The 24505-nt window shown below is 31.8% G+C and overlaps 1 protein-coding gene across 2 annotated transcripts; it reads right to left on the reverse strand.

The window, feature by feature from the left end:
* Positions 1 to 993: 993 nt before the first annotated feature.
* LOC139517967 (uncharacterized) lies at positions 994 to 8995 on the reverse strand. Of its 2 annotated transcripts, none has more exons than XM_071309533.1 (5): positions 8802 to 8939; positions 8098 to 8691; positions 7700 to 7736; positions 2007 to 2129; positions 994 to 1887 (listed from the first exon to the last, which is right to left on the reverse strand). In XM_071309533.1, exons 1-5 carry the CDS (start codon positions 8802 to 8804, stop codon positions 1472 to 1474), a joined length of 1173 nt encoding a protein of 390 aa, XP_071165634.1. In that variant the 5' UTR covers positions 8805 to 8939; the 3' UTR covers positions 994 to 1471. The 2 variants fall into 2 exon arrangements, with proteins under 2 accessions (XP_071165634.1, XP_071165633.1); XM_071309532.1 differs by having other exon boundaries at positions 1356 to 1887; positions 8894 to 8995.
* Between the last annotated feature and the right edge of the window lie 15510 nt (positions 8996 to 24505).

The following is a 24505-nucleotide window of genomic DNA, read 5'->3' on the forward strand; positions in this document are numbered from 1 at the left end:
GAAAAAGGCATTTGAATGAGTTCTTTTCATTTTTTCCAGCCATACACAGCTGCTTATTGGAATCGTGCTTTGACATGGCCAGTTGCAAATTACTGTGAATGAAAAATCAGCAAATCAGAAATTAAGAACTATAGTTCACTTCAACAGTTCGCAAAGTCCATTCAGTTGCAGGACTTCAAATATTTCAATCCTTTTCAATCCTTTATAGGTTGATTTAGAATAAATTTCTTTAAATTTTTCGAAAAACTAAAGATTTTCTTATCCCAGGAATAGATTACCTTAGCCATATTTGGCACAACCTTTTTGGAATTGGGGGTCATCAATGCTCTTCAACTTTGTACTTGTTTGGCTTTATAACTATTTTGATCTGAGCGTCACTGATGAGTCTTATGTAAACGAAACGCGCGTCTGGCGTATAAAATTGTAATCTGGTACCTTTGATAACTATATATAAGTAAGCAATGAATATGGTTGTTAAATTTGCTAGATGCTTGTTTGTTTTTGTTCTAATTTAGATTGTGACACGGTGATTACTGCTGTACCCCTTTTTGACAATTTTACCTATTATGTCGGGTTCTTTTCCTGCACGCAAGTTGTAAATATAATGGAATGTGATGCGACTGTCATACAAGTGAGAGGTTAAGCGCTATAACAACAGGTTCAATTCACCATTTTCTACATTTAAAAATGTCTGTACCAAGTCACGAATATGACAGTTGTCCATTCGTTTGATGAGTTTTATCATTTGATTTTGCTATTTAAATAGGGCCTTTCATTTTGAAGTTTCCTCAGAGTTCAGTATTTTTGTGATTTTACTTTTCACTTCAACAGTGAGCAAGTCACACCACAAAGTCGGCTAATTTATGTACAAAATAATGAACGAAAACGCATGTTACTCAACAAAGACAACCGTTAAATCACAGCCTCCTCATACAAGTTTCACACAATACCAAGATTAACGATATGCTAGATTTTGTTAATAGGGGTTTGAAAAATATAGACAGATTCTTTTCTCTTTATTCACTTCTATGAAATCTAATAATAATGCCAAATATTGTTTTAATTATTAGTCTCATCATAAACCTGTACACTGTATGACACAAAGTGACAAATATTATATTATTATAGATTATAATTATCAAAATACTGTATATATTGTAAAATAGAATTACAAAATGATTATAACAAATAATTAAAAATCAACAGATACATATATTTTGGCACAATAGAGAATATTAATAGCACGCTTTTTTCTATATTTAATTCCTGTCAGTACCTGTTTTAACCAGTGTTGACCTTCCCGGACAGTAATTCAAAGTGTCTTTACTTTTTTTCATCTAAGACATATTGTTAGTTGAAGTACTTTGTAAACTTGAAAATCCGATAATATAAACTACTTGTCGTTTTCTAGCTCTAGTGAAATATAATTTTACATGATATATCTAAAAGAAGCTTATTTTAAAGGATGGAATCACAGCTTCGCAATGCCAAAAAAAGACGCTTTGGGATCTCTTGAAATTAAATCAAGTTTTGATGCCTTCACATACAGGTTATCGCCAGCACTCAGCTTAAACACACCACTGGTATAACTAGTGTAATCACCATACACTCTGTTTTCTGCCCAGCACTGTGTCCGGACACTCTTTAGCAACAACTCGTTTCCATCGTTTGGATAAAAAACGTTCCATCGATAGACGTAGTGGTACAAGGCTTGTGAAGTGTTTGATGTTGTTTGCCCTTTGTAGAGGTTACTGAAGAATATCTGGCTATATACAAAATATAAACCGGAAGTGTTCACAATTATACGACTGTTTTCCACATGGACCCCACTTGAATATGCAGTTGGTCCAGAGTCATCCCAGTTATGTATTATATACGGAGGTGCTCCTGTAAGAATACAAGTAATTAAGATAAAAACAAAAGACTTTGAATTTTAAAACATATCAAGAGATTTCAGTATCATCAGAGTAAAATTATCTTTGAATCTTTTTTTGATAAATACCAACCATTTGTCATCGGTTGTACTCCTGCCAATAGATGAGCAGCTATTCTACCATGATCTTGTCCATGGTTACTACCCGTGTCACCGGTACAGTTATTCTTACTATTTGTTTCTGAGTCAATGATATCTAAAACAAATATCAAAACATGCACTTAGATATATTAACGATTGAAAAACGATTTAAACTGGCAAATTAAAACTCATTTTACAATGAAAAGGGGAGAAATATAAAAAAGGATATGAGACCACTTAAAGGGATAATTCGCGATTTTTCACTTTTCATCTTATTATGTTCATAATACCATAAAAAACATATTCACCAAGTTTTATTTTGATATGAAATCTAATAAAGAAGAAAATTGGGAATTATTAATTTTATTTTTTGAAACTTCCTGACTTATGTGACGTAGTTTAAGTCTTTGATGCATGCCGGGAGTGAAAATATCTCATTTAAGTCTTGTTCGTTAACCATCTAATAACGCGATTTAAAGCGCATCGACGACTTTTGGTGTAGCTATTAACCAACGAAAAATAAGTGATAGCCATGCAACTTTTAAAATAAGATCGTGTGGATTTTTTAAAACGAATTTTAATAATAAAAGTAAATCATACAATAGAACATTTTTATGATTTTTTTTCTAAAAAATACTTTAAACAAACATACGAAACTGACATGATCGATAGTGTATTGAAAATACATGTTTGTATTCTGACCTTTTTGCTTCATTCCAGCAATCATTTTCACTTGCTTGTACGGTGGAAACAATAAAATGTGTATTGTTTTGTGACACCTAAAGAATGTGGAATGCGTAGTTTAACTCAAGGTAATTAAAAGATTAGCATTATGTAATTCTAATCTTTTGATCCTCATTCAGTGAAATCTAGGCGTCACGGTTCACTGGCATTTCAGGTGTGAACAACATTTCGTATCAATTGTAAACGGGAGTCAGACAAAGTTTCAGACACATGAATGTAAAAAAAAAAAAAATTAAAATTAATTAACGGGAATAATAAGATCGCACAATAACTGGATATCTGTTGTATATTTTTATATTTTGCATAAGATCACTTTTAATGAATTATGACTTTTGATTACTTTAGTAACGATAAAATACTGAATTATTTTAATTGAAGAATTTATAAATAAAAATAGCCTTCTAAACACGAGTTTATGAACTAAAAATTGTACTATTTCAAATTAGGAACGGCAGCCTTAAATATTTCAAACAGATCATTAACAATTGCAATTATATAATTTAGTCCATCCAAAGTGATCTTTAATTACCTATTTAGGAATTAAACTGCTCATCAAAATATTTTAAATCTCACAACACATGAATACTTCAGATATTTGAAAAAAGATGTTTTAAAAAATTGACAGGAAATTAAAGGATCTAATTGGAACGGAATCAACAAATTACGAACAGATATGCTTTTCAAGTGTGAAAAACATCAACAAAATGTATACATAATCGGGAATGACCTTCTTAAAATACTCTTTGTCTCACACCGTAACTATATATAATACTTTAGCTATTTGACCAACGATGTATTAAAAAAAAATTGAACGAATTAAATGTCATCTTTCCCTATTTTTTAATGTAATTTTCTGTTTCAACTGGCAAGAATACCACTAAAACGGACAAGCAGTTTATTCTTTAAATTGCTGTCATTGGATATCAAGAGAGAAAATAAATCCCGAAATTGATTTGAAACTTTGATACTCTATAGTTTTCCTGGAAAATATTCACATCCCTCGGTATTAGTGTACTTCCAGTTGCGTATATATTACATGCATGTCGGAACAATTGTGATGATGGCGAATTTCTTCCTTTTTTCGAGAACAATCTAATTGATATATAAATGTCCATAACTTCGATGAGCCAAATAAAGTTATATATCGACCTGTATTTAAATCTCTTCTTCTTCTTTTGATATACTATAGTCTATCGTCATTTGATGATTACATACTGTTGGCATACGTGGACTAGTCATTTTACAAAACTTTTACCCCAATTTACGCAAAATGTATGTTTCTTTCTTATGTTCTATGTATACATGTATATGTTTTAATTTGCTCTATAGGTCCGTAACTTATAATCCAGGCGTATATACGAATGGTCGACAAGTGCGTACATTTTTTTAAATCAATATTTCTGGCCTTCACCATTGACAACGAGTATATATTACATTTTACCAAATTTACCCTTGGAAAAAATACGTATACAGATTTTTATTTCATCAAATCTGTTTGGTTTTTTTTTTTTGGTATTATTTATATTTTTATAAATAATTTTCTTTTCACCAGAAATGTTATTCATAAACAAGCGTATGAGTTTAGTAATATCACTTTCGGACACGCAAGATAGAGATGTATATTATACACCTAATAGTTCGAAATGGAAAGTTGTTCATCATGTTAAGTATTAAAATATAATCAACCATCGGAAAGAAACATTAATTAAAATATAAATCAATTGCTTTTAAAAAGCAATTATAAACGGTCTTTCCTCCCTTTGAAACATGACTGTTAAACTTTGTTGTTGTGTGTGTGTGTTTGTTTGATTGTTTGTTTTTGTAAGTGGTCTATATTATTGTGTTACTTTATTCCTTTTTAGGTGTGAACGTTGAACAGACAACATGTATAGAGAGACGGAATGCACACAATGTAATTACTTTTGTCATTGTAGGAAATTGACATTTTGATCACAGTTAACCAGCAGTGCATTTTTTTGGATTTAATTGATCCGGTGTAACATTAAAACACGTCGAATGATTATTTTCTTATAATGTACATTTTTCAGCACCAGTTTGAAACACAGAAAAGTCTTTCAATCTAGGAGCGGACATTTTATTGTAGGATTTCACTGAGATTTACGGACCTAGCAAGCGATTTTTACGGCATTGTCATTTCTTTTCTCTTGGAAAATTCTTGAGAGATATCTGCACCACGTTGTTTTATGAACTTTTAGTACATGTATGCCCTGCTGATTGCAAAGTTTGGGGTCGATTGGACTTGTAGTTTCAGAGTATAACTGATAACAAACATGTGGATTATTTTTCAGAAGAGATGGAAGAACATTATTGAAAACCAATTCTTCAGAGAACAATTGAAGGTCTTTCCACCTCGATAATAAGAATGAAATTTAAAAAAACGATGTTAGAAAATGTCACTCCTTGTTGATGTAATTTGGTACCTCAAATTGATATAAAAAAATACGATTAATATGTATATGCAGAAAACTTAATTGTTTTATAATGAACCAGAAAGAATTTTTAGCAAGGGTCAAAATCAAGAACGTCAAATTGACCTTTGACCTTGACCTCAATTTCAAGGTCATAGGTAAGTGATCTCAAATCAAAAGCCCCCAGGTCAATCACTTGTATGGTTGTAGAGGAATACCGATTTCAAATACAAAAGGGGAGAAAACTCCTATAAGGGTTGACCAAACCACTTCGACTCAAATGGGTTGAAGTTGCGCCTTATCGTAAACAACTATTTGGAAAACACATCATATCATTAACTGTTACAGTTTCTTTTGAATATAGATTACATTCAAAATTTATAATATGTCCTTGACCTTCAACCTTAACCTCAATTTCAAGGTCATAGATCAGTGAACTCAAACCGAAAGACCCGAGGTCAATCACTTGTGGGGTTGGGGAGAAATACTGATTTTAAATACATAAGGCGAGACAACTCCTATAAGGGTTAACAAAAACACTCCGACTTAAATATGTTGAAGTTGCGCCTTATTGTAAACAGTTATTTGGCAAACACTTCATATCATTAACTGTTACAGTTACTTTTGAATGACGATAACAAGCAAAATTCAAAATTTAGAACATGACCTTGACCTTTGACCTTGACCTCAAATGCCTTCAAATGGACCAAGGACTTCATATCTAAAGACTGTAGGCCTCTACGAATTATAACGTATGAATTTATCCAACATATCACCTATCTTAAATTTTCAAATGGAAGTAACTCCCATAAGATGTGTTCCGATCACTCCAGTTAAAATAAACCAAATCATTCTTAAGAGTAGACGAACAATTTGGTGAAAACAGTTTGTTAAAATCTTTTACGGTTTTAGAGATATAGCGATAACAAGAAAAAGGTAACGCGGGGAGATAACTCATATAAGAATAAGTGTTTGGTCACACAGGGTGAGTTTTGAAACCCCCATTACTGTACAATATCATTAGCCAAACATCCATTCGATATGTCGTAAAACAGCATTTCAGCCGGCAGAAGAAAAAAAAATAATAATCAGAAGAAGAAGAAAAACAAAAGGTCTTTCCACGAAAAGTGGAAAGACCTAATCAAAAACCAATTCCTCAGAGAACAATTGAAGGCCTTTCCACCTCGATAATAAGAATGAAATTTAAAAAACGATGTTAGAAAATGTCACTCCTTGTTGATGAATTTGGTACCTCAAATTGATATAAAAATAATAAGATTAATAGGTACATGTAGAAGACTTAATTGTTTTGTAATGAACAAGAAAGTATTTTTAGCAAAGGTCAAAATCTAGAACGTCAAATTGACCTTTGACCTTGACCTCAATTTCAAGGTCATAGGTCAGTGATCTCAAATCAAAAGACCCCAGGTCAATCACTTGTATGGTTGAGGAGAAATACCGATTTCAAATACAAAAGGGGAGAAAACTCCTATAAGGATTGACCAAACCACTTCGACTTAAATGGGTTGAAGTTGCGCCTTATCGTAAACAACTATTTGGAAAACACATCATATCATTAACTGTTACAGTTTCTTTTGAATATAGATTACATTCAAAATTTATAATATGACCTTGACCTTCAACCTTAACCTCAATTTCAAGGTCATAGGTAAGTGATCTCAAATCAAAAGACCCCAGGTCAATCACTTGTGTGGTTGTGGAGAAATACTGATTTTACATACATAAGGGGAGAAAACTCCTATAAGGGTTAACAAAAACACTCCGACTTAAATATGTTGAAGTTGCGCCTTATTGTAAACAGTTATTTGGCAAACACTTCATATCATTAGCTGTTACAGTTTCTTTTGAATAACGATAACAAGCAAAATTCTAAATTTAGAACATGACCTTGACCTTGACCTTGACCTTGACCTTGACCTTGACCTCAATTTCCTTCAAATGGCCCAAGGACTTCATATCAAAAAGACTGTAGGCCTCTACGACTTATAACGTATGAATTTATCCAACATATCACCTATCTTAAATTTTCAAAGGGAAATAACTCCCATAAGATGTGTTCCGATCATTCCAGTTAAAATAAACCAAATCATTCTTAAGAGTAGACGAACAATTTGGTGAAAACAGCTTGTTAAAATCTTTTACGGTTTTAGAGATATAGCGATAACAAGAAAAAGGTGACGCGGGGAGATAACTCATATAAGAATAAGTGTTCGGTCACACAGGGTGAGTTTTGAAACCCCCATTACTGTACAACATCATTGGCCAAACATCCATTCGATATGTTGTAAAACAAAAAAGCATCTCAGACGGCAGAAGAAAAAAAAATAATCAGAAGAAGAAAAACAAAAGGTCTTTCCACGAAAATAAAAACTAAAGAAACTAATGTGTAGCCGACCGTGCAAGGGCTGTATAGCCAGTCAAGGTCGTTAAAAACTTCCATTTGTTTGAATGTGTAGCCAACATGTATACTGATCTGACATTAAGTAGTTACCTTGTGTGTGGTGTAATTTTTCTCTTCTTTTAAATAACTACAATAGACGAAAGGTAAAATATAAAAGTAATAAATATAATGCTATAATTACAAGATATACTAAATGTTTGTGCCGTTATCAATGATTTATATAATTAGATCTCACTATATAAATCGTTGGTCATTATCCATTACAAAATGTAAGTAAGGCAACAACAGTTTCCCGATGTTTTCATTCTCATAAATCGAGTTAAAAGAAAATCCTAGGTAACAAATAAAATATGAGGTAACCGAATAAAGAAAAGAAGGAGAATTTGATAGCAAGCTTGATGTGAATGTCAATGTGAGTGAAATGTTTTGACAATTTTAACTTTATATTTACAACTTTTATAAGAATAATAATAAAAATACATAGTTACCAAATCCATTAGAATAGACGTTTGATTAGATCCTTTAGCACAACAGACTTGAATTCCATCCTCCTCTTTACTGTCCAGCAGTTTTATATTTTCATTATCATGTTCTAATGGACCAAGAATTAAATCATTGCAAGGTAAACATAACGTGTTTGATTTGTCTTTTCTTTCTGTTTTCTCAGCCTCCAACTCATCCTGTAATTTGGTTAGCATCACAAATTGAACAATTATCAGAGAAAACGCAATTACAACAATTGTAGCATTCACGCATATTATCGCAATAATGCAACGTTTGTTTTGGCATGTCTCCTGTGTTGATCTCGACAGTAAACTGCTACTGCTTGTTGTACTACCATTTCTATGCATGTCAATGTTTGCACTTTTTGCACATTGTCCAATTTCATGATATTTATTACATTCTGTGTTATCATCAATAGAGTTAGGTTGGTGTGTTATTGATACTGCATAAGCACTGCATGCATCGTCCGGCTTAGGGCGACTGAATTCTTGGTTTCCGTTGACCATTTTGTTACAAACGTCAAGTGATGCATTTTGAATCGCATTGGAGTATGATGTTGGTCTGTTTCCGATTTCATCCTGGTAAGAGAAAAAATAAAAAGTATGATAAATGCATTGATGAGAAATAAAATATAAATCATTATTATCCGAACGGGTCATTTATTGATTAAAACTTTTTAGAAATGTACCATTGAATCTGAAACACAGTCCGAAGAATAAGTCTGCGGTTGCGATCTCTTGTTCAGTTTAATAATAAGTAACCAAGAACATGTAATACTACCACTTTACTATACGACAGTTTTTCTTCTGGCATGATTAGGTTACAAAACTTCCTGGTTTGGTAGACCGTTTTGTATACCTGGGTATTTTTCAATAAAGTACTTAGTTCTTTAAAAAAAATTAAACGCGATACCATTATAAATTAAATGTTATCTGTCATTATTTATAAAGTTACAGAATGATATAAACATACCTTTTAAATATAAAATAGGTTATGATAACTTGTTCGAAGAACATTAGTAAGTGCACTATCAATACAAGTTTAAAAACTATCACTTCTATTTAAAAAGAAGCTAAGCGCAAAAGAAGGTCACTTTGTATTATGATTTAAAATATATTCCGTTATTTTAATAAAATGTTTGCTTTGCTTCTATTAAACCAGTTGATTTTATTACATATTTCACCTGCTAAATTTATTATGATGCTTTAGATATTTACGTTTGTAATGGTTTCATGAATATATGATAAATCATGATGTTGGTGCATATGAATAATTAAAGTTAACTTAAAGGTATAATTATGTATGTATAAACTATCTTTAATTAAATCGAGGAAGTTAAAGTTCAATTCCACGAAATGGGAATGTATTTTATGAATTACCTGCTTGGCAGCACTATGCTCTTCCTGATTGGAAACAAAAAATTGCAATTGATCTGTACTTATCCGTTATGCCCGCGTCACACTGTCCCGATTTTTATATACGATGGACACCCGAAGGCGAAAATTGTAAGTTCGTACGAAGTTGGTCCCGATCTCGTTAAAATACCAAAAAAGTGACAGAAGCAAGTACGATGAATAACGAAGTCTATACGATGGTGCCGAAATTATATACGATAGCAAAAGATGGACATACGAAGGTTAACCGAAGACGGGTATTTAAGCTTCATATCTCAGACGAAGTCTACACGATGGATTACGAAGGCTACACGATGGATTACGATGATGGCGCGATGGCCATACAATGTCTAAAAGACGTCGTGTACAGCTTACGATGCATTTAAATTATATGCCGAAGGCATCACGCGTTTTAAATGGTTTGATCAATATTGAATATATATTATATTGTACATTTAAGACCGTGGGCTTGAAGGGTGAAACTTGACTCTGAGTCTCTGCATATAATGCCACCAAAATCAGGGAGAGGGAGAGGAAGAGGGAGGGGTACGAGTCTAATATATATTCTGCTGGTTCTAAAGACAATATTAAAGGTATTTCCAGTTACTGAATGTTTTGGTTGATTTCTAAAAAAAATCTTTTATGTATTAAATATGCATATTCAATTTACCATTTTCTGCATGTGTCATATACAAATATAGTCTCCATATTTGTCCCCAATATGTTAGGGGATGCCATGCTCGGCATTGCCTTGTTTGAACTGTAAAATGTGTGCGCTAGTCTGAATAATCACCCATAAGTATGGATTGCCCATGTTTACTGATCTATCTTAAAGGTAAGATAATGGGTTCGTTGATCCCTTTTATTCAAAAAGAGCTCTTTCTAGGAGAATATCATAATAATATAGACAAAAGGAAGGATGTGGGGAAAGCAACATGATATGTTGAACTATGGAAGTTATACTATTATACTAGCAAACAACGTTATGTCATTACTATATCATAGTCCTAAACATACATGAAATACTTGTCACTGGATGTTAAGCAACAAACAACCAATAATTCATCACTGTATCATATCAAATCTTACAAGGTAGCATGGAAACTGACTAAAACAAATATGATTGTCAATTAACTATGGAAGTTATACTATTATACTAGCAAACAACCTTATGTCATTACAATTACTATATCATAGTCCTAAACATACATGAAATATTTGCCACTGGATGTTAATCAGCCAAAAATTAATAATTAATCGCTGTATCATGTCAAACCATAGAAGGTAGCATGGAAACTGACTAAAACAAATATGATTGTCAATTAACTATGGAAGTTATACTATTATACTAGCAAACAATCTTATGTCATTACAATAACTATATCATAGTCCTAAACATACATGAAATATTTGCCACTGGATGTTAATCAGCCAAAAATTAATAATTAATCGCTGTATCATGTCAAACCTTACAAGGTAGCATGGAAACTGACTAAAACAAATATGATTGTCAATTAACTATGGAAGTTATACTATTATACTAGCAAACAACCTTATGGCACTACTACATCATAGTCCTAAACATACATGAAATATATGCCACTGGATGTTAAGCAGCCAACAACCAATAATTCATCGCTGTATCATGTCAAACCTTACAAGGTAGCATGAAAACGGACTAAAACAAATATGATTGTCAATGAACTATGGAAGTTATACTATTATACTAGCAAACAACCTTATGTCATTACTATATCATAGTCCTAAACATACATGAAATATATGCCACTGGATGTTAAGCAACCAACAATCAATAATTCATCACTGTATCATGTCAAACCTTACAAGGTAGCATAGAAACTGACTAAAACAAATATGATTGTCAATGAACTATGGAAGTTATACTATTATACTAGCAAACAACCTTATGTCATTATACTATATCTTATATAGTCCTAAACATACATGAAATATTTGCCACTGGATGTTAAGCAGCCAACAATTGATAATTAATCGCTGTATCATGTCAAACCATAGAAGGTAGCATGGAAACTGACTAAAACAAATATGATTGTCAATGAACTATGGAAGTTATACTATTATACTAGCAAACAACCTTATGTCATTACAATTACTATATCATAGTCCTAAACATACATGAAATATTTGCGCCACTGGATGTTAATCAGCCAAAAATTAATAATTAATCGCTGTATCATGTCAAACCATAGAAGGTAGCATGGAAACTGACTAAAATAAATATGATTGTCAATGAACTATGGAAGTTATACTATTATACTAGCAAACAACCTTATGGCACTACTATATCATAGTCCTAAACATACATGAAATATATGCCACTGGATGTTAAGCAACCAACAATCAATAATTCATCGCTGAATCATGTCAAACCTTACAAGGTAGCATAGAAACTGACTAAAACAAATATGACTGTCAATGAACTATGGAAGTTATACTATTATACTAGCAAACAACCTTACGTCATTATACTATATCTTATATAGTCCTAAACATACATGAAATATTTGCCACTGGATGTTAATCAGCCAAAAATTAATTATTCATCACTGTATCATGTCAAACCATAGAAGGTAGCATGAAAACTGACTAAAACAAATATGATTGTCAAGGAACTATGGAAGTTATACTATTATACTAGCAAACAACATTATGTCATTACTATATCATAGTCTTAAACATACATGAAATATTTGCCACTGGATGTTAAGCAACCAACAATCAATAATTCATCGCTGTATCATGTCAAACCTTACAAGGTAGCATGGAAACTGACTAAAACATATATGATTGTCAATGAACTATGGAAGTTATACTATTATACTAGCAAACAACCTTATGTCATTACTATATCATAGTCCTAAACATACATGAAATATTTGCCACTGGATGTTAAGCAGCCAACAATTGATAATTAATCGCTGTATCATGTCAAACCATAGAAGGTAGCATGGAAACTGACTAAAACAAATATGATTGTCAATGAACTATGAAAGTTATACTATTATACTAGCAAACAACGTTATGGCATTACTGTGTCATAGTCCTAAACATACATGAAATATTTGCCACTGGATGTTTAGCAACCAACAATCAATAATTCATCGCTGTATCATGTCAAACCTTACAAGGTAATATGGAAACTGACTAAAACAAATATGATTGTCAATGAACTATGGAAATTATACTATTATACTAGCAAACAACCTTATGTCATTACTATATCATAGTCCAAAACATATATGAAATACTTGCCACTGGATGTTTAGCAACAAACAACCAATAATTCATCGCTGTATCATATCAAATCTTACAAGGTAGCATGGAAACTGACTGAAACAAATATGATTGTCAATTGACATACTATTATACTAGCAAACAACGTTATGTCATTACTATATCATAGTCCTAAACATACATGAAATACTTGTCACTGGATGTTAAGCAACAAACAACCAATAATTCATCGCTGTATCATATCAAATCTTACAAGGTAGCATGGAAACTGACTAAAACAAATATGATTGTCAATTAACTATGGAAGTTATACTATTATACTAGCAAACAACCTTATGTCATTACAATTACTATATCATAGTCCTAAACATACATGAAATATTTGCCACTGGATGTTAATCAGCCAAAAATTAATAAATAATCGCTGTATCATGTCAAACCATAGAAGGTAGCATGGAAACTGACTAAAACAAATATGATTGTCAATTAACTATGGAAGTTATACTATTATACTAGCAAACAATCTTATGTCATTACAATAACTATATCATAGTCCTAAACATACATGAAATATATGCCACTGGATGTTAAGCAGCCAACAACCAATAATTCATCGCTGTATCATGTCAAACCTTACAAGGTAGCATGAAAACGGACTAAAACAAATATGATTGTCAATGAACTATGGAAGTTATACTATTATACTAGCAAACAACCTTATGTCATTACTATATCATAGTCCTAAACATACATGAAATATATGCCACTGGATGTTAAGCAACCAACAATCAATAATTCATCACTGTATCATGTCAAACCTTACAAGGTAGCATAGAAACTGACTAAAACAAATATGATTGTCAATGAACTATGGAAGTTATACTATTATACTAGCAAACAACCTTATGTCATTATACTATATCTTATATAGTCCTAAACATACATGCAATATTTGCCACTGGATGGTAATCAGCCAAAAATTAATTATTCATCACTGTATCATGTCAAACCATAGAAGGTAGCATGAAAACTGACTAAAACATATATGATTGTCAATGAACTATGGAAGTTATACTATTATACTAGCAAACAACCTTATGGCACTACTATATCATAGTCCTAAACATACATGAAATATTTGCCACTGGATGTTAATCAGCCAAAATTAATAATTAATCGCTGTATCATGTCAAACCATAGAAGGTAGCATGGAAACTGACTAAAACAAATATGATTGTCAATTACCTATGGAAGTTATACTATTATACTAGCAAACAACCTTATGGCACTACTATATCATAGTCCTAAACATACATGAAATATATGCCACTGGATGTTAAGCAACCAACAATCAATAATTCATCGCTGTATCATGTCAAACCTTACAAGGTAGCATAGAAACTGACTAAAACAAATATGATTGTCAATGAACTATGGAAGTTATACTATTATACTAGCAAACAACCTTATGGCACTACTATATCATAGTCCTAAACATACATGAAATATTTGCCACTGGATGTTAATCAGCCAAAAATTAATAATTAATCGCTGTATCATGTCAAATCATAGAAGGTAGCATGGAAACTGACTAAAACAAATATGATTGTCAATTACCTATGGAAGTTATACTATTATACTAGCAAACAACCTTATGTCACTACTATATCATAGTCCTAAACATACATGAAATACTTGTCACTGGATGTTAAGCAACAAACAACCAATAATTTATCGCTGTATCATATCAAACCTTACAAGGTAGCATGGAAACTGACTAAAACAATTATGATTGTCAATGAACTATGGAAGTTATACTAGTATACTAGCAAACAAACTTATGTCATTATACTATATCTTATATAGTCCTAAACATACATGCAATATTTGCCACTGGATGTTAAGCAGCCAACAATCAATAATTAATCGCTGTATCATGTCAAACCATAGAAGGTAGCATGGAAACTGACTAAAACAAATATGATTGTCAATGAACTATGGAAGTTATACTATTATACTAGCAAACAACCTTATGTCATTACTATATCATATATAGTTCTTAACATACATGAAATATTTGCCACTGGATGTTAAGCAACAAATAATCAATAATTCATTGCTGTATCATATCAAACCTAACAAGGGAGCATGGAAACTGACTAAAACAATTATGATTGTCAATGAACTATGGAAGTTATACTATTATACTAGCAAACAACCTTATGGCATTACTATAGCATAGTCATAAACATACATGAAATACTTGCCACTGGATGTTAAGCAGCCAACAATTGATAATTCATCACTGTATCATTTCAAACCTTACAAGGTAGCATGGAAACTGACTAAAACAAATATGATTGTCAATGAACTATGGAAGTTATACTATTATACTAGCAAACAACCTTATGGCATTACTATATCATAGTTCAAAACATACATGAAATACTTGCCACTGGATGTTAAGCAACAAACAACCAATAATTCATCGCTGTACCATGTCAAACCTAACAAGGTAGCATGGAAACTGACTAAAACAATTATGATTGTCAATTAACTATGGAAGTTATACTATTATACTAGCAAACAACCTTATGTCATTACTATATCATAGTCCTCAACATACATGAAATATTTGCCACTGGATGTTTAGCAACCAACAATCAATAATTCATCGCTGTATCATGTCAAACCTTACAAGGTTATATGGAAATTGACTAAAACAAATATGATTGTCAATGAACTATGGAAGTTATACTATTTTACTAGCGAACAACTTTATGTCATTACTATATCATAGTCCAAAACATACATGAAATACTTGTCACTGGATGTTAAGCAGGCAACAATTGATAATTAATCGCTGTATCATGTCAAACCATAGAAGGTAGCATGGAAACTGACTAAAACAAATATGATTGTCAATGAACTATGGAAGTTATACTATTATACTAGCAAACAACCTTATGTCATTACTATATCATAGTCCTAAACATACATGAAATACTTGTCACTGGATGTTAAGCAACAAACAACCAATAATTCATCGCTGTATCATATCAAATCTTACAAGGTAGCATGGAAACTGACTAAAACAAATATGATTGTCAATTAACTATGGAAGTTATACTATTATACTAGCAAACAACCTTATGTCATTACAATTACTATATCATAGTCCTAAACATACATGAAATATTTGCCACTGGATGTTAATCAGCCAAAAATTAATAATTAATCGCTGTATCATGTCAAACCATAGAAGGTAGCATGGAAACTGACTAAAACAAATATGATTGTCAATTAACTATGGAAGTTATACTATTATACTAGCAAACAATCTTATGTCATTACAATAACTATATCATAGTCCTAAACATACATGAAATATTTGCCACTGGATGTTAATCAGCCAAAAATTAATAATTAATCGCTGTATCATGTCAAACCTTACAAGGTAGCATGGAAACTGACTAAAACAAATATGATTGTCAATTAACTATGGAAGTTATACTATTATACTAGCAAACAACCTTATGGCACTACTATATCATAGTCCTAAACATACATGAAATATATGCCACTGGATGTTAAGCAGCCAACAACCAATAATTCATCGCTGTATCATGTCAAACCTTACAAGGTAGCATGAAAACGGACTAAAACAAATATGATTGTCAATGAACTATGGAAGTTATACTATTATACTAGCAAACAACCTTATGTCATTACTATATCATAGTCCTAAACATACATGAAATATATGCCACTGGATGTTAAGCAACCAACAATCAATAATTCATCACTGTATCATGTCAAACCTTACAAGGTAGCATAGAAACTGACTAAAACAAATATGATTGTCAATGAACTATGGAAGTTATACTATTATACTAGCAAACAACCTTATGTCATTATACTATATCTTATATAGTCCTAAACATACATGAAATATTTGCCACTGGATGTTAAGCAGCCAACAATTGATAATTAATCGCTGTATCATGTCAAACCATAGAAGGTAGCATGGAAACTGACTAAAACAAATATGATTGTCAATGAACTATGGAAGTTATACTATTATACTAGCAAACAACCTTATGTCATTACTATATCATAGTCCTAAACATACATGAAATACTTGTCACTGGATGTTAAGCAACAAACAACCAATAATTCATCGCTGTATCATATCAAATCTTACAAGGTAGCATGGAAACTTACTAAAACAAATATGATTGTCAATTAACTATGGAAGTTATACTATTATACTAGCAAACAACCTTATGTCATTACAATTACTATATCATAGTCCTAAACATACATGAAATATTTGCTTTAGTCCGTTTTCATGCTACCTTGTAAGGTTTGACATGATACAGCGATGAATTATTGATTGTTGGTTGCTTAACATCCAGTGGCATATATTTCATGTATGTTTAGGACTATGATATAGTAGTGCCATAAGGTTGTTTGCTAGTATAATAGTATAACTTCCATAGTTCATTGACAATCATATTTGTTTTAGTCAGTTTCCATGCTACCTTCTATGGTTTGACATGATACAGCGATTAATTATTAATTTTTGACTGATTAACATCCAGTGGCAAATATTTCATGTATGTTTAGGACTATGATGTAGTAATAGTAATGACATAAGGTTGTTTGATAGTATAATAGTATAACTTCCATAGTTCATTGACAATCATATTTGTTTTAGTCAGTTTCCATGCTACCTCTAATGGTTTGACATGATACAGCGATTAATTATTAATTGTTGGCTGCTTAACATCCAGTGGCAAATATTTCATGTATGTTTAGGACTATGATATAGTAATGACATAAGGTTGTTTGCTAGTATAATAGTATAACTTCCATAGTTCATTGACAATCATATTTGTTTTAGTAAGTTTCCATGCTACCTTGTAAGATTTGATATGATACAGCGATGAATTATTGGTTGTTTGTTGCTAAACATCCAGTGGCAAATTTTTCATGCATGTTTAGGACTATGATATAGTAATGACATAAGGTTGTTTGCTAGTATAATAGTAAAACTTCCATAGTTCATTGACAATCATATTTGTTTTAGTCCGTTTTCATGCTACCTTGTTAGGTTTGACAAGATACAGCGATGAATTATTGGTTGTTTGTTGCTTAACATCCAGTGGTAAGTATTTCATGTATGTTTTGAACTATGATATAGTAATGCCATAAGGTTGTTTGCTAGTATAATAGTATAACTTCCATAGTTCATTGACAATCATATTTGTTTTAGTCAGTTTCCATGCTACCTTGTAAGGTTTGACATGAAACAGCGATGAATTATTGATTATTTGTTGCTTAACATCCAATGGCAAATATTTCATGTATGTTTAGGACTATATATGATATAGTTATGACATAAGGTTGTTTGCTAGTATAATAGTATAACTTCCATAGTTCATTGACAATCATAATTGTTTTAGTCAGTTTCCATGCTACCTTGTAAGGTTTGATATGATACAGCGATAAATTATTGGTTGTTTGTTGCTTAACAACCCGTGGCAAGTATTTCATGTATATTTTGGACTATGATATAGTAATGACATAAGGTTGTTTGCTAGTATAATAGTATAACTTCCATAGTTCATTCTTCCATAGTTCATTGACAATCATATTTGTTTTAGTCAGTTTCCATGCTACCTTGTAAGGTTTGACATGATACAGCGATGAATTATTGATTATTTGTTGCTTAACATCCAATGGCAAATATTTCATGTATGTTTAGGACTATATATGATATAGTTATGACATAAGGTTGTTTGCTAGTATAATAGTATAACTTCCATAGTTCATTGACAATCATAATTGTTTTAGTCAGTTTCCATGCTCCCTTGTAAGGTTTGACATGATACAGCGATGAATTATTGGTTGTTTGTTGCTTAACATCCAGTGGCAAGTATTTCATGTATGTTTTGGACTATGATATAGCAATGACATAAGGTTGTTTGCTAGTATAATAGTATAACTTCCATAGTTCATTGACAATCATATTTGTTTTAGTCAGTTTCCATGCTACCTTGTAAGGTTTGACATGATACAGCGATGAATTATCTTAATTAGTGGTGACAGGATCATAAATTAAATATCACACTATCCATTGGTGCATTATATTGTCATATATTGTGCGACAATATTATTTTATTTTAATTGTCACCTCCCATTTCGATGAAACGGGATAATTATCATTTAAATAATTATTGAATAATAAATATGATTTAACATTGTTGATATGTTTTATATATACTTTTTATTTTTGTATTATATAATTTTATTTTATTTTTGTATTATATTATTTTTATTTTTATTCCAGTTCATTCTGTATACATCGATATAAGTTATTCACTTTACTTATATATTAGATTTCTATTATTTGTATCTCATGGTATATGTAGATTGTATACGATGTACAATTATATTATAAACATATACAAAGATGCATACTATTGCATTGTGCATATAGTATAGTGTCGTATGTAGTTTCTCGATCAGAAATACGTCGTACCATAGCATAAATAAGGATAAACAAGAATGTGTCCTCAGTACACGAATGCCCCACTCGCACTATCATTTTCTATGTGAAATTGGAGTAATATCTCTAATTTGGCAGTAAAATTAGAAAGATCATATCATAGGGAACATGTGTACCAAATTTGAAGTCGATTGGACTTCAACTTCATCAAAAACTACCTTGACCAAAAACTTTAACCTGAAGCGGGACAGACGGACGGACGGACGGACGAACGGACGCACAGACCAGAAAACATAATGCCCCTCTACTATCGTAGGTGGGGCATAAAAAATAGAACCTGATCCAACGGGTGAGAGCACAACAAGTGAAAAATTCACTGTATCAAATAGTTTTATAAATTGACCATAAACCCACTTATTCATGGTATGGTATCAATATTTCTAATCTGACACTACGTACTTTTTACTGCTTAATTCTTTAGAATTTAATATGCAATGTTTCGGGTTCTTTCGGGAATAATTATAGATTATCATATACTTAGACCAAATAACATATGATTTTTACCGTATGATAATAGCATTAAATTAAAGTATTTTCCATATTTTTCGAATTGGTGTTTAACGGGCTGATATGAAAAGTTTATCACATGCTTCGATTGTTATCACATGCCTTTCCGTGACGTTATCACATGGCATTCCGGTGATACTCGGCAAATTCCGGAAAATACACCTCAATGCTACGTTTTCAGTGAAAAACATTACAAAGTAGTGCACAAAACAATTATTTGAATAGTGGAAAGTATATTGTGTAAAATGATTACATTAAATTAAAAAAAAACATATATTAAATAAATGCAGTTTTTAAGTTTTCTGAAACATAATTTAGAAAGTTACTTTAAAAAGTTGACTTTTCCAAACAATGTTTATTATCTATATTGTTGAATTATTTTTAGTCGATTCGTCAATATTAAAATGTGTTTTTTTTCTTTGTTGAGGCACATGATAGAAAGATTTCATATTGAATGTATCAAATTGGGGTCCGACGTCCGTGAACTTTTTACTCTTTCAACTTTTTTTCGGGAACCACGTAGAAGGATCAATATATGAATCTGTTATTTTCCTCTACTGTTGAAGCATATGATAAAAAGATCATAACATGTCATTTTTCATATCGCATGTATTATCAGCCCTCGGTCAATATCAGCCCTCGAGCCATGCGGCTCTTGGGCTGATATTGAACCTAGGGCTGATAATACATGCGATATGAAAAATGCCATGTAATAATCTGATATTATTACATGGCATTTTTCATATTGCCCTGGTATCAGCCCTAGACTCCCATATCAAGCCAGAGGGCTTTAGGGCTTGATATGGGTCGTGGGCTGATACCAGGGACCATATGAAAAATGACATGTAATAATCTATTTATCACATATTTTTAAGCAAGAGAAAACAAATAGCTTACACCAAGTTATGTTTGATATTTCATCAAAAATCAAAAAGATATTTAACGAGAATAAAATAAAAAATGTATCACTGTGAGTTTAAAAAAGTTCGTATCACAGTAGGTAAACAACGTTTTGTGAAAAGTTTCAGAAATGATTAACAATAAATATATTAATTCTATGAATTGCAAATATTAAACGACTTTAAAATGTTACATTACAAATGTTAAAAATGCTTAAGAAGAATCCTATATCGCTACTCATTCCAGTGTGGCGTCATATATTTTATAAATTCTTTATGACGTAAAAATTTTACGGGAACTTTTGTGATTTTCACTGTTGATTTCTACTTTTTTCTTCTACAGCAGATTCGTAACTTTCTAAATTTCTTTTCATTGTGTTCAACTTGTTTACAAATAGTCTTTGATTGACAGTTTATCGGAAGTTAAACTCGGGGGCTTGATATGGATTTCGAGGGCTGATATCGATATCGGCCCCGAGGCCGGGCTGATAACCAACCTTGACTTCCGGCTATTATTGGCCATGCAAAAACGTACATATCAGTACAAAATATGTGATAATCTCAGGTAAACCCTCATCAGAGGTCGACCTTTATATATTTATTTCGTATCTAGTATCATAGATAGATGTGTGTCTGTTTCATAACAGTTTTTTTCAAATAGTTTTATAAATAGTAAGTTTTATAAATTGACCATAAACCCACTTATTCATGGTATGGTATCAATATTTCTGACCTGACACTACGTACTTTTTATTGCTTAATTCTTTAGAATTTAATATGCAATGTTTCGGGTTCTATGAAAACTTATAATACTATTTAAAACAAAATTTTGGTATATAATTCGGAAAGATCCGATTGCCAAAAAAATAAATAAAAAAACTATCTAAATCCAAACCAGATAGTGGTTTAAAAAACAATAAGAATATTGGCAACATGATAATTAATCATTAAGCCGAAGATTCACAATACCCCACCACGGGAGGCTTTAGTATACAATCATTATACTGTGAAACAGATGTAAAAAGACAAATTCAATTCAATTCAAAGTTTTATTTAGAGTCGATATTCAATAAACTACATAACACAAGCTCTAGTGAGCTTTTCAAATCGACTTAATAACAAAATACAATACACACACACACAATACAATACAATACACACATACAAAAGTCATGAAAACAACACAATTTTAAACATATAATGCAATCTGAATTGAAAACAACGTTCAAACATATATATAGTATGACTGTGTATATATATCGTTTATGCGATTTAATTGCAAAACCGGTTGCGAAAATGATTTTGTATGATAAGACGAAATGACTGAAAGAGTGAATTTACTTCAACTTCTTGAAATAATGAGTATATATATATAGTTTCACAGTAACTCCGAAGCACGGTTTTGATTGCTGATAAAATAGAAGCATTGGCAAACTATGAAATGTAATGTGTTTGAAACATGCATGTATTACACTTACAATTTAGCCGTCTTTAAAGACCCTGAAGTTGTAAAACAATGCAAGATCATGTTTTACTTTCGTACCAAAAGGGGTGCTTTCTCCATGTACAAAACCCGTACAATATCATTTTTGCTTATGAAAAAGGCTGACGATACCCAAGGCACATTCAAAACGATTATGCAGAGGGGAACTGAGAACGACGCCATGTCATATAAACAATAGACGAAAATAGCTCAAATAGTATAGAAATAATAAGATACCAAGTGACGTAGAATAAGCAACTTAAATTCACCGCAAGACCCCTAACAACCAACAAAGAGCACATCACGCAACAAATGTCACCGAAAAAATAGAAAAAAATAGATGTTGCCCATTCATACAAAAAAAAAAGCCAGATTTGTGTACAAATCGATACAAAACAATAAACGAAAACACTGAATCGGGACAGTCACATACAGAATCTGGCGGGGTTAAACATGTTTGCGGGCGCCCAACTGATTAAGTCCGCTTAATACAACTTAAGACCGAGAAACATAAACCAAAATAAAAACTGGGGAGTGGTATCTCATGTGCTCCAGGATCGATAAGCAGAGCCTGCTCCACTAGTTACACCTGTCATGTTGTTCATACTAGGTACAATTCCGGGGGTTGTCACATGATTTGAAGAAAAGGGGACGGGATTGTGTTATAGACAATGTGAACATTTTTTAGTCATCCGTAAAACAGATATTCCGTATTAGTCAACAAAATCATGATATTTGGTCTAATTTCGTAGGTTTTTAATTTTATTTAGAAAGGTTATGTCTAGTTAAAACCTTAACGTACAAATACGACTTTGCGTATGTGTTTTTTTTAGTAAGATCTGAGTTATTTTTTATATTGCCCCTGGTGATTAAATTCAAGGAAATTTGCCATACTTTTTAAAGCGGTGCGTTTTTCTCAACTTTCAAGTTGTTTACCAATAAATAATTTTTCCCATACTTATTCTTACAGTTTTTGACATCATTTTCCATGCAACATACTTGCATATAAATTCATTTTTTTTTAAATATCATTTTTATGATAACAGTTGCCGCTGTTAATGTTTATAAGATTAATGTCTATGTTTCTATGAATTTGTAAGTCAGTTGAATCGAATGTTTGTGATGTACGTTTACACAGTTTTGGCTGCTGGATCCAAATTATTGTCACATTAACCTATTTGTTCTGTTTCCTGTGGTCTGTTTGGGTTACTCACCTCATTGTGTGAATAATAAGGAATTACAAACAGCTGAGATAAAGGTGGAAGGTTTTGCTGGGTATAAAACCAGGTTAAACCCTCCATTTGTTCGGAAAATGCTGGTACAAAGTCAGATATGACAGTGGTTTTTCACTTGTTCTGATGATTGATAGCGTTTGATTTTTTCAGTATTAACAGACTTCCTCTTTTTGAATTTGCCTGGTAGTTCCGTATTTTTGCTATATTTTTTGTGTGTATTACTATGGTACCAACCAAAATTATGATGTGTTTCAAATTTATCATTATAACTTCTTTATAAATGTTTTCACAATATCATTAAAATTTATCTTTCTAAAAGCCTATATATGTTTGATAATACAATTTTTTCGATATTTTTTAACTGCTCTAACATCAATTAGATATTTTTGTCCTTAATCTAAAAGAGGGACAAAAGATACCAGAGGGACAGTCAAACTCATAAATCGAAAATAAACTGACAACACCATGGCTAAAAATGAAAAAGACAAACAGACAAACAATAGTACACATGACACAACATAGAAAACAAAAGAATAAACAACACGAACCCCACCAAAAACTAGGGGTGATCTCAGGTGCTCCGGAAGGGTAAGCAGCTCCTGCTCCACATGTGGCATCCGTCGTGTTGCTTATTTGATAACAAATCCGGTAAATTGTCTAATTCGGTAGGTCACATTCATGAAAGGGAAGGGGATTGTAGTTACGACGTAAGGAACATATCCGATACCATTTGTGAAACGGTTATTCCATAACGGTCAACCAACTCGTGATGGCGTCCGTAAAATTTACGAAGGGATGATTTCAACTTCACCATTTGGAACTCTTGATTTAATAGCTTCCTTGTGAGCAATAACCCTCTATCAAAAAAAAACATTATAGGAAATACAGGCACGGGAATATCGTATCAATTGGGAGATATTATTAGTTACATAGTGTGCTAGTGACCTAATACGGTATATATGGGGTCAGTAAATTCCATATGGGGTGAGAGCGAAGCTCGAATCCCCATATGGAATTTACTGAC

The sequence above is a fragment of the Mytilus edulis genome, chromosome 3, assembly GCF_963676685.1.
Source record: "Mytilus edulis chromosome 3, xbMytEdul2.2, whole genome shotgun sequence".
Classification (NCBI taxonomy): Eukaryota; Metazoa; Mollusca; class Bivalvia; order Mytilida; family Mytilidae; genus Mytilus; species Mytilus edulis.

Coding starts and splice junctions, on each gene's coding strand:
- LOC139517967 (XM_071309532.1), bottom strand. CDS start 8,926: ATGCCAGAAGAAAAACTGTCGTATAGTAAAGTG. Junction 8,692..8,893: donor AACTGTCGTATAGTAAAGTG/GTAGTATTACAT, acceptor TTCTCTTACCAG/GATGAAATCGGAAACAGACC. Junction 7,737..8,097: donor CGTCTATTCTAATGGATTTG/GTAACTATGTAT, acceptor CGTCTATTGTAG/TTATTTAAAAGAAGAGAAAA.